The sequence below is a fragment of the Meleagris gallopavo genome, chromosome 23 (genome assembly GCF_000146605.3).
Source record: "Meleagris gallopavo isolate NT-WF06-2002-E0010 breed Aviagen turkey brand Nicholas breeding stock chromosome 23, Turkey_5.1, whole genome shotgun sequence".
In the NCBI taxonomy this organism is placed as follows: Eukaryota; Metazoa; Chordata; class Aves; order Galliformes; family Phasianidae; genus Meleagris; species Meleagris gallopavo.
In genome coordinates, this window is record NC_015033.2 from 6,499,422 (window position 1) to 6,510,020 (window position 10,599).

A 10,599-nucleotide genomic window follows, 5' to 3' on the forward strand; every position below is an offset into this window, starting at 1 on the left:
AAAAAAAAATCAAATCCCCACAACATACATTTTTTTTTAATCTGTGCCAAAAATGTGTTTTCAGAGAAAATCTTATTTTCATACTCAGACTTTGTATTGTCACTCATTTGTAAGTGCGCTTCATTTAAACATGCCCCCCTCCCTCGTCTCATGAGCTGTGGAAGTGTTATACACTTGTACAAAGACTTTTTACCCTTCTCCCTTCACCTCCCCTAACACTTATTAATTTATGGAACTGTTTTTCTCAGCGCAGTTTTGTTTTGTGTGTCCATTGGATTACAAACTTTATTAAAAAATACAAACACCTCGCGCCGGCTGTGCTCCCTGCTGCGCCGGGGGCGGGCAGGGTGTTCCTCAGTGCAGCTCTTCTTGGTGTTCCTTCGAGCATTGTTAAAGCACTCAGGTGCAGGATGCTGCTGTCACCATTGTCTTAGAAATGGGCATTTCTAGCTTTGATGAGAACAAATCCTCCGTGCCCCGAGCGCTTCTGCACCGGATGCAGCACGCTCGCTGTTGTCAGCCCAACACCGTCGTGCCTCTGTTGGTTTGGAAGCTGCTGTGCTGAGTCCTTCAAACCCACAGCCACGTGGAGTGGTTTTGCTGTTTCCTCCCAGCAGCCTGCAGGTGTATGGCGGCACGCACGGTGCTCCTGGGCACTCAGCATCATCATCCCTGCTGCAGAGGTGTGGATCGGGAGTGCCGGCCCCCATCCCCATCCTGCCTCTGGGCAGAGTAAACCTCTCGGCCCCAACCTCATCATCCCCATGGATGGGGCTGTAGGGACAGGGGTTGCTCCATGCATCTGTCTGTATTACCCCACGCCCTACCCTGCTGGCCCCCCCACCCCTGAGCAGCAGGAAGAGGTGGGAAGGGGCCTCAGGGTCCCTGTGCACAGCCCCAGCCCTGAGCAGGGGGGAGCGTCCAGCTGCACCTCTTAGCACGTATTTCAGTACCTCCAGCCCTGAGGTCCTCCCTCCCTACCCCTGCAGCACCTGTCTGAGGCAGTGGGCTCCAGGACATGCTTTAGAAAATATTGCAATTTATTCCTTCTCTTTCTCTCCTTCCAGAAATACACTTTTTACACCATTTCCAAGCAGCTGATTTTAAATAAAGGCGAGGGGATGCGGGTGGGTCACTCAGCAGGTGCCTGGCCCTCCCCAGCGAGGGGCACAGGGGCCAGGGGGGGCGGTGGGGGCCTCCTGGGGGCTGTCGCGGGCACGGAAGAGCAGCTCGGTGGCTGGGATGACCTGCTCGGTCTGCCAGGTGGCAGCAGCGGCCCCGTACTGCTGGTAAAAGTCCGTGTCGGCCTGGAACATGACGAGCGCCTGGGCCGTGTGGATGCGGACGTGCTGCGCCAGGCTGGTGGCATCCAGGAATTTCTCCCCGCAGGAATCGCAGGCATAAAGGATCTGAGTGTTGGGGTCTGCAAGGGCAGAAGGGAGGCCCGGGGTGTGGCAGCAGCAGGGCGGGAGCCAGGTGAGTGCGATGCTGGCCCCCTCCCCTCCTCACCTGCTTCCTGCACTTGTTTCACCGCTTTGGTGATCTCTGCTTTAAGTGCTTCGGTCTCATCTGCCGTCACAGCGGCCGCCACGGGGACCACTGGAAGAAAGGAGAGAGAAGTGATGCTGAGGGCGCCGCAAGGACACGAGGCCAGGCAAGATTCAGCCCATGAGAGATCCGACCCACACCAAAGTACCCCACGGCCAAAGCCCAGAGCTCACCCGTGAGCTGTGTGACAGCGGTGGCAGCCAGCGCCTCGGTGGCCAGCGTCACCATGTCGTCTGAGGCCACCGTGACAATGTTGAGCTCACTGCCATCTTCTGGCTCCAGGATCTTCATGCCCGCCTTGCCCTGGTGCACCGTCTTGACGTGGGAGCGCAGGTTGTCCACCCGGTTGAAGCCACGGCCGCATTTGTCACAGAGGAACGGCTTCTCCCCTGGGGACGAGAGGGAAAGCAGGAGGTTAACCATGGGTTCAGGCACACGGGGCAGCGTGGGGAGCCCTGGGGGCACTCACCCGTGTGGATGATGATGTGTTTGGAGAGGTCGCCCACATTGACGAAGGCTTTGTTGCAGACAGTGCACTTGTGAGGTCGGATGTTGTCGTGGTGCCGGATGTGGTTGGCCAGCTGGCTTGACTGCACGAACCTGAAGGGGACAGGGATGAGGACACAGCGGTGGCACTGCCCCAGCAGCACTGTGTGCAATAAGAGCACCATGGAGGACACTCACCTCTTGCCACAGCGCTCACAGACATAGGGTTTCTCCCCCGTGTGCTGCCGCACGTGGGCGATGAGGGAGCTGGCTTGGGTGAACGCCTTCCCACAGATGAGGCACTGGCACGGCTTCTCTCCTGGGGAGGCAGCAGGAGGGCTCAGCCACATGGGAATCAACATGGAACCCCTCAGCCCTCCAGGGAAAGGCAGTGTGGAGGCTGAGCCGTATCCCTACCCGTGTGGATGCGGACGTGCCGCTGCAGTGCCCCAGGGTCAGCAAACTGTCGCTGGCAGTGCACACAGACGTAGGGCTTCTCCCCGCTGTGGATCCGGAGGTGCCGCTTCAGGTTGCCTGCGTGCAGCTGCATCTCAGACAGCAGCACGGGGACACCAGAGCACCCCCATCCCTCCCTGTGCCGCATGCAGCAGGAACCCTGCAACAGCTTGGGGAGATGGGAGGGACACCTCTGTCCCGCAGATCAGCTCCTTTCAGGAGCAGCCCCAGGGTGTGAGGTGGAGGTTTAAACCCTTCTCTGTTCCCCATGGACAGTGGACACCCTGCGCAGGGAGCTCCCCACCTACCCACCCCATGCTACCTGAGGTGGTGAACTGCTTGCCGCACTCCCGACACTTCAGGGGCCCATCCGCAATGTGAATCTTCAAGTGAGCTTTCAAGTTCCCCACCTGGGAACAAACATTGGGATGCAGAGAGCTCCCCGCCATCCCCAGCAGCCCCCACGGTGGGCACTGAGCCGTGACTGCTCCAGCCCCTTCCCCAGCTCACTTGGTTGAATTTCTTGTCGCAGTGGGGACACTTGTGCTCCTTGTCGGTGTCGTGGGTCTCCAGGTGCCGCATTTTGGAGGTGGGGTCAGAGAAGGAGCGCCCGCAGTAGTCACACTGGTAAGGCTTTTCCCCACTGTGCACCAGTTGGTGCCGCTTGAGGTTGCCCGAGGTGGTGAAGAGCTTTCCGCAGTCGTCACAGCGATACTTGGCCTCCCCTGTGTGCCGCTTCTTGTGCAGGTTCAGCAGGCTGATGAGGCGGTAGCTCTTCCCACACTCCTCACAGCCATAGGGCTTCAGCGGGCTGCAAGGCACACGGGGCTGTCAGGTGAGGGAAGCAGCACAGCAAGTCCCCACCGACCTCTGACTCCGCTGCCACTGTCACAGCTCCAACAGCTGAACCAGGCGGCAGCTGTCACCATACCTGTGCGTCTTCTCGTGGGCTTTGCACGCAGCTGGGTCTGAGAAGGCTTTATTGCACTCCCTGCAGGAGAAGGGTTTCTCGCCGGTGTGGATGCGGATGTGCCGCTTGAAGTTCCCAGTGTGGGTGAACTCCTTTCCGCAGTCCTACAGGCAGACAGATGCACAGTGATGCCGGTGGCACCAAGGAACGGGAGCCCTGCTGTGGCTGCGGCCGCCCTCACCTCACACTTGTGTGTGACGGAGCCGTAGGCTTTCGACTCGGTCCTGTCGCTGTAAGTACCCGAACGCAGCAGCCGCGTTTCGCCTGAGTTCTCCTGTCCAGAGTCAGTGCTCCCTGATTCGTTATCCTCAGCATTTTCTCTGCTTTCTAATTTGGGTTGTGCTGCCTTGGGGATTTTAGCCTCCTCTTCATCCTCCGCCATCGCCTCCCCCTCTTTCTCCTTCCCTTCCAGCTCCATCTCTGCATTCAAAAAACAGGGACGTGAAGGATCGAGAGCAGCATCAGAGACACAAAACCCATCTGCACTTCCTAACTCTAACCCCAAGTTTAAGCTGATGCAGCTTAGACCCTGCCCCGCTCCCAGGAAGGGAAAACAGCAAAGGCCCCGCTGCTGTGCTCACCACAACGCACCTCTTGCCTCAGTGCTTGGAGCATTGCTGCTCTTCTCCCTGGGGCTCCTGTTGCCCACCTCGCTCTCTGCTGGCTGCAGGCGGCTGGGGGATGTGGCAGCAGGGCCGACTTTGGCAGCACTGTCCACACCTACAAGTGGCAGAGTGTCTGAGCCACGTTCAAGAAGTAATGGGCAGCAGGACAGGGCATCTGGGGGGAGTTCAGAGCTCACCTCCTGGCTGCTGACCTTCTGCAGGGCCCTCTTTGGCATCCAGTTGCTCTGCTGGCTCCTTGGGCTGTGTTGCTGCGGCCACAGGCGCCTCTTCCTTCCCCTCTTGGCTGGGAGGAACTTGTTTTGGTTTGTCAGAATCACCTTGCGTTACTGCTGCCACTGTTTTGCCCTCAACAATCACCTTCTCAACCCCTGCAGAGGAAGAAAACTATGCCATCAGGCCTCTGTGGCTTGCTGGATGAGGCGAAACAAAACAAGAAAGCTACGTACCAAGCTCAGTGAGGAGCTCCCGGCTCTCTACAGGGCTTTCTGCCAGCACTGTGAGGGATTTGAGTGCATTGCAAGCGTTGACAATCTCCTGCATCTGGAGGAACCCTGCCACAGCCAGCACATCTTCCACATTGTCAGGGTTCAGGCTCAGCTTGGCCGTGTACATGAACTCCAAAACCTGCCCCAACCCTGCAAAAGACACAGCACATGCTGCAAGCTCTCACTTGTGCCACCCATCTGGCTGTGGGATTTCCAGAAGCCTTGGATCCTACCTGCCACGTTGCTGATGTCAAGGTGCACCACATCCTCCTTCTGGTCCACAAAGAGCATCCTGAAATACTCACTGCATGCTGCCAGCACGGCTTTGTGGGCCTTGAAGTTGATGCCATCCACCACGAAGGTGCAGTCGCACAGCAAGCCCAGCTGCCGCAGCTGGTTCAGCTGTTCCAAAACCTGCCTGCTGTGCTGAGGGAAATCCATGGCTGTGGGCAGAAAGCAGAGCTGTAGTGAGGTGGTGCTAAAACCCAAAAGGGGCGGGAATGGGGCAGAGCACAAAGCCAGGAATCCTAAGAAACAGAAGGCGGAGGGTCAGCGGACCAAAGGAGGTGGGATCACTGCAGACATCTGCAGGCAGTGTGAGCTCACGTACTCGGTCAGGGCTGGGCAGGCCAGTTCAGCTGGGGCAGCTGCTGCAAGCCACAAACGCGTTCCTTCAGCTGCTAAGCACAGGATGGGCGTGCAGCGCGACGAGGGAGCCTCCTCCTGTCTGCAGTGGGTCGTAGCAATGAGCTCACAACGGTCTTCTGCCGTGCTCTGCAGCCTTGATTGCAATTACCCCTTGGAGAGGAGCAGCAAAAAGAAACCTGCAGGAAGGAGGTGTTAGGGGCTTAGTTTGCTCAGCTGAGAAGTCAGAAAGATAGAAGCTGGAAAGGAACCATTAGGAAAAACCACACAAGATTGTGAGTTTGCTCTCCTCTGAGCAAAGATGCTCTGTGTCTCCTTCCCTTGCCTCTCCCAAAACACAGGATGATTTTCAACCAAACACCAACAAACCACCTGCCCCCAAACACATCTATCAACAGCCAGAAACAGCAATACTTGCATCAAGATCTATCTAAACCCTCATATATACATATAAAGACTAATTAAACTTTGCAAGGGAAACTTTGCTTCACTGGAAAAAGAGCATTTTCCCAGCAGCACAAACAATGCTGCCTTATGTACTCAGAAAGCTCTGAGCCACATGCAAACACAACAGCATAGGACTGGGAGCAGAAAAAAACAAAAAGGAATACAATCAGGACTGCTAAAGAAAGTAGCTGATATTGGCACAAACCCTTTTCTATTGGTGCTGTGACACACGAAGATGTATCAAAGCCCCCTCGCTCAGCTCCGTGCCTGAAAAACATTGATAAAAGAGGAGTGGTGCTTGGTTGCAACCGTGTGCCAGAAAGATCTCAGGAACAGAATTGGGAACCATAGAATCATAGAATGGCCTGGGTTGAAAAGGACCACAATTTCAACCCCTCTGCTATGTGCAGGGTCGCCAAGCACCAGACCAGGCACTATGAGGAATGAGAAGTTCGTGGCTCTTCTCCCGAATCCACCCCTCCCTGGTGCTGAAGTCAGACTCAACCCAGCCCTCCAGGGAGAAACACACTGCAAACCCTCTGTTTTAATCTACAAAACTCATTGCTTCAGAGCCGTGCAAAACTCGCAGTGGTTTCTTGCTGCTTTTTTTTTCCTACCCCACACCAAGGGGCTGTGACCTCCATGCAGACAACATGCAGCCAGAACCAGACACCCTCTGATTCCACCTTGTCAGAAGGGCGTGGGTGCTGCTTTCCCTTCCCATCTCTCCCTGACAAAGCTGACAAGCCCCTCATTACCCGACCCACCACAGAGATGGAAAGCTCTGCTAGCAGAGCACCCACACACACAGCAAGAACCACAGCCAGGTCCCAGGGAGCAGCCCACGCAAGTGTGCTCCCCAGGGTGCGAAACTGCGGGGAGAAAAGGAAGGAAAGCCAAGGGAGCAAGAGGTGCTCAGCAACAGGAGACGTGAAGCAAAGGTTTTATGCCTTCTTTCCTCCTTCAACGCCCAGAAGTTCTCACTGCGAGGGGCTGGGAGCTCTCCCGTTTATTAACAAGGGCTCGCACAACACAGTGGAGCAGAGAAACCCTTTTTTTGTTGCTGTTAAATTTCTGAGGTGCTCAGAGGTGCCCTCAGCTCTGGGGCCGGGCGGGCAGCAGTCAGGCTCAGCGCAGGGCCTCACCTCAGAGCTGGGTTCAACGCAAAGGGGGACTGCACCCCAAAACCAAGGCCTCCTCCTAGGCCTGCCCCCAGGCCTCTACCAAGAGGCTCTTAGCCTCCTAGCAAGCCTCCTCCCAGCCCCCCCAGGTTCTCTCCCACCGCCCTCGGCCCTACCTGCCATGCCGGCCCGCCGGCGGCCTCAGATCACCGCCCGTGACACGGCCCAGACAAAGGGCGCCGCCATCTTGGCACCGGGCGGAAGCGGCGTCGCCCCTTCCCGCCCACCTCCGGCGGCACTGCGCCTGCGCGCCCTGCTCGGGGCGGGGACGCGCATGCGCGAAGCGCAGGAGGCGGTCGGGTCACGTGACGCGGGTGTTTTCCTCCCTCCCCGGCCCGGCGCCATGTTGGCGGGCGTTGGGATGGGGCTGTCGGTGTGGGGCGGGCAGCCGGCTGGGTCCCGCTGTGTTCTGTGGAACCGTGGGCTCAGCTTCGTGCCCTGTGCGTCCGTGGTGGCTGGTGTTCTTCCTTGAGTGTCTCTAAGCCTGGGGATGAGGGTGTGCCGCGATGATGGCCGGGTGACCCCACAGGGAGCGGGCCCCGAGGTACGCTCTGTGGGGATGAAAGGCGCCGGAATTATCCAGGCGAGGTCCTGTGTGCTAAGGGAACTGGGTGGGTGGGGTTGAGGGTCTTGCTCAGGTCTTCAACAACCCAGATGGTTGTCTGTGCTGCTCCCCATAGGAAAGGTGTGGTGCAGGGATGGCCGCTTGAGAAGAGCGTCGAAGCAGTGTTGTTCTTCACAAGATGCTGGTGAGGCAAGGACAGCCCAACTGCTACAGCTGTGCAGGCAGCAGACTGGAGACTGCACCATATTGCTGTTCCTCCTGTATCAGCTTCCCTGTCAGGCGTGTGTGGCACGGCCAGCGTGCCAGCGATGAGCCCCTCACAGTGTTCAGCGTTGGAACTCTGAGCTGCTTTTCACTCTGTCCCCAACTCCCACCCCAAAACTAGGCAGCTTTGGGGAGAAAACCCCTTTTTTCCTCCCCTTAGGTCTTTTATCTGTACCCCTCGCCACTAGATGGCACTGTGTGACTGCAGTGTGTGGGTTCCGGGTGCCATGGGGTGGCATTTGGGGGCACAGTGGGTGCATCCTGTTGCTCATTTCCCCATAGATGCGCAGTTCCAATTTTCTGAGCTGTACTTGGCTCTTTGGGAGCAAAAAGCTACCGTTTAAACATTTTTCATTGCAGCAAGGGGTCCACCAAGCCCTGCAGCAGCTCCTGCCGTACCCGAGGTGAGCATGGGACAGAAATAAAACAGCGAAAGGCAGCAGCTAGATCCCTTTGAATGACCTTGTAGCATTACAGGCATGTCAATGCTGATCATAAGCCATTATGGGACAAGCCATCCTCACACCCATGCCAAGGTAACATGAGCTGTGTGGTTTCTATAAACAGCCCTGTGCTGTGTTTGTACACATGGGGTGGCTTTGGGGCAGTGGTTGGTCCCACAAAGGAAGGAACCCTGGGTTTGGCAGCCTCTCTGCCCCAGCCTGCTGCCGTCTAGGGTTTGGTGATGGGCAAAAAGGAGAAGGGGGTTTGGTGACCTTCCAAGGTGGGCTGGCAGCCGAGCAGCTGAGGGAAGGGCTTAGAAATAGAGCGGCCAGGAAGAAGTGAGTCACTGGGACTGGAAATAAACAAGGAGGTGGGCATGGAGCAGGGATGCTGGGGCCAGCTTCTTGTTTGCATCCAGGAGGCATTGTGGTCCCTGCTACTGAGGTACCCATTGGAGCTGAGCCTGCAGCTGCTTTGTCCCTTTAACTCAGATCCTCTGGGGAAAAAGCATCAGGAAAGCAGAAGAATGAAAGGAGACAGCAGTTCTCAGTTATCTCTCACAACCCAGTACAAGCTGTATATACAAAGAAAAGCTCCAGCAGAGGGTCAGGGAAGGGCTCCTCCCCGGCCTCGCTCCTCGTATCCGTCCTGCAGGCAAACCCACAACCACCACCGCCACCACGACTGCTGTGGGACCTCCAGGTCTTCCCAATCCAGCCCCAAAATGATGCCTGCAGTTCTTGGGGGTTCTGCAGTGAGGGATGCTCATGCTGTGTGCGGGTTTCACCTCATACCTCCTAGGGAGCCTGCGGGGAGCACTCCCATCCCCTCCACAGCATCCCCTCCATCCCAAACCAGCAGGGTGGCAGCCAGCTTGCCAGAGAGCAGACAGACAACTAGATAAATAAGGGAGCACCCCACACACTGACCCACAGGGCAGGGAAAAAGCCCATCCCCGGCGCTGGCCCCAGCCTCTCAGATTTTGATCTCAGTCCGGAAGGTCTGCTGGACGTGCTCGGTGTGTTTAGCCGGCTGCCGCATGGCGCGGATGGTCAGCGTGCCGTTGTCCCCCAGCGAGGATGACACTGACGTGGGGTCCACATCCTCGGGCAGCTGGCACTTATGGGTGAAGGTGTTCATGACGGTGCCATCCGCGGCCAGCTGGGAGGGGAGAAAAGGGCGATTTTAGGCTGCAAGAGGCACAGGAGAGCTTTGTTTCTTTGCCCTTGGGTGAGGCTCGCAGTGTCGCCTTGTGTGTGGTGTTAATATTTATAATCTCCTTGCGGGTGCGTTGGTGGGACGTGAGTCACCTGGGGCTGGTAGCTGGAGAAACAAAGGTGCTGTTTTGGGAGCTGCTCCTGGGGCGTTAAGATTTAGGGTGTGTGGGAACAGCACCTGGGAGAGGACGTGGGACGCTGCAGCAAAAATAAAGGGCAAAAAGATGAGGAAATTGGGACTTCAGTGCTCAATTGGTGATGGCCAGGACTGTGGGGATGTTGTGATAGCCGGGTGGGGGTCTGGAGGGTGGCAGCATTGGGGTGGTGATGTGGGGTGCCGGAGGGCGTGCTCACCTTCTCAGCGTGCACCTCAATGTGGTTGTTGGAGGTGGTGACAATGATGTCCTCAGGGGCGAAGTCGCTGACGTCCACTGTGAACTGGTAGGTGTTGCCCAGGGTCTTCACGTTGCCATTGGTGCCAGGCCGAGCTGTAGGGCAGCGCAGGGGTCAGCTCGTCCCCGTTCCCCCCGATAATTCCCTCCCAAAATGACACCTTTCCTACAACTCTGTGTTGAATCCAAGCTCTTCACCCTCCTTGGGGTGACCTTGGACTGCAACGGGACCCCAAAAGGTGAGGTGCGCCCTCGCAGAGATCCCATTGTAGGGACTTGCCTGGGAAGCCCATCGGCTCGTGGGGCCTTGCGAAGCTCCCAAAAAGCTCCATGGGGCAGGCGGGCGACGAGGAGCGGCTGTGGTGGTGGAAGCTGTGCTCCGACCGGAAAGCTGAGGAGGATTTCAAGTTCATCCACTCCAGAGCAGGTCAAAGGGGCCAATGGCACCTCCTTACCCAGCGGCACCGGCTGTCTCGAGGGCGGCCACCGAGCTTATAAAGCCCCGTTTGGCTCTCGGCCACCTTCCAGACCTCTTGTAAAACCGGCTAAATTTAGGTCCTGCTACATCACTCTGGGCGCTGTGGAAATTTTTTCCTCTCTCCCCCCCTTTCGTTGGCTCGGCTCCTCCCCGTCCTGGACATGGTGGGGGGAACCTGATTCCACTGCTGGCATTCCTGCCCACCAGGATAATGCAGTGGGCTGAGGGGCATGATGCTCGCCCCCACCCACTGTCACCAGGATGGGGGTTTTGGGAAGCTCCAGTCCCAGGGCTCCTTGCATGGGGAGTGATAATAGCAATAAAAAGTCATTAGAAGTGTCCTTGACGGAAGCATGGAGCACTCCAAGCTGGCAGCTCCGTGCAGGAATCTGGGG

The 10,599-nt window shown here is 57.3% G+C and overlaps 3 protein-coding genes across 4 annotated transcripts in view; 1 reads left to right on the plus strand and 2 right to left on the minus strand.

The window, feature by feature from the left end:
• Window positions 1–451: 451 nt before the first annotated feature.
• Window positions 452–7,049, minus strand: ZBTB17 (zinc finger and BTB domain containing 17). Of its 2 annotated transcripts, XM_031556706.1 has the most exons (17): window positions 6,961–7,049; window positions 5,869–5,930; window positions 5,182–5,395; window positions 4,805–5,014; window positions 4,533–4,721; window positions 4,263–4,454; window positions 4,052–4,180; window positions 3,642–3,880; window positions 3,422–3,564; window positions 3,001–3,301; window positions 2,813–2,900; window positions 2,452–2,568; window positions 2,233–2,353; window positions 2,018–2,148; window positions 1,722–1,937; window positions 1,510–1,599; window positions 452–1,423 (listed from the first exon to the last, which is right to left on the minus strand). In XM_031556706.1, the coding sequence occupies exons 4-17, from the start codon at window positions 5,010–5,012 to the stop codon at window positions 1,137–1,139; spliced, it is 2,451 nt and encodes an 816-aa protein (XP_031412566.1). In that variant the 5' UTR covers window positions 5,013–5,014; window positions 5,182–5,395; window positions 5,869–5,930; window positions 6,961–7,049; the 3' UTR covers window positions 452–1,136. The 2 variants fall into 2 exon arrangements, with proteins under 2 accessions (XP_031412566.1, XP_010721294.1); XM_010722992.3 differs by lacking the exon at window positions 5,869–5,930 and having other exon boundaries at window positions 6,961–7,044.
• Window positions 7,050–8,644: 1,595 nt separating this feature from the next.
• On the minus strand, window positions 8,645–10,229 carry HSPB7 (heat shock protein family B (small) member 7). The gene is made up of 3 exons (XM_003212290.4): window positions 10,007–10,229; window positions 9,689–9,822; window positions 8,645–9,278 (listed from the first exon to the last, which is right to left on the minus strand). Exons 1-3 carry the CDS (start codon window positions 10,137–10,139, stop codon window positions 9,093–9,095), a joined length of 453 nt encoding a protein of 150 aa, XP_003212338.1. The 5' UTR covers window positions 10,140–10,229; the 3' UTR covers window positions 8,645–9,092.
• The window catches only part of SPEN (spen family transcriptional repressor), a 16,584-nt gene continuing 16,151 nt past the window's right edge, over window positions 10,167–10,599 (plus strand). Inside the window, exon 1 of the mRNA XM_019622406.1 lies at window positions 10,167–10,230. Within this exon, the coding sequence (XP_019477951.1) occupies window positions 10,167–10,230 (64 nt within the window). The remainder of the gene's footprint in view (window positions 10,231–10,599) is intronic.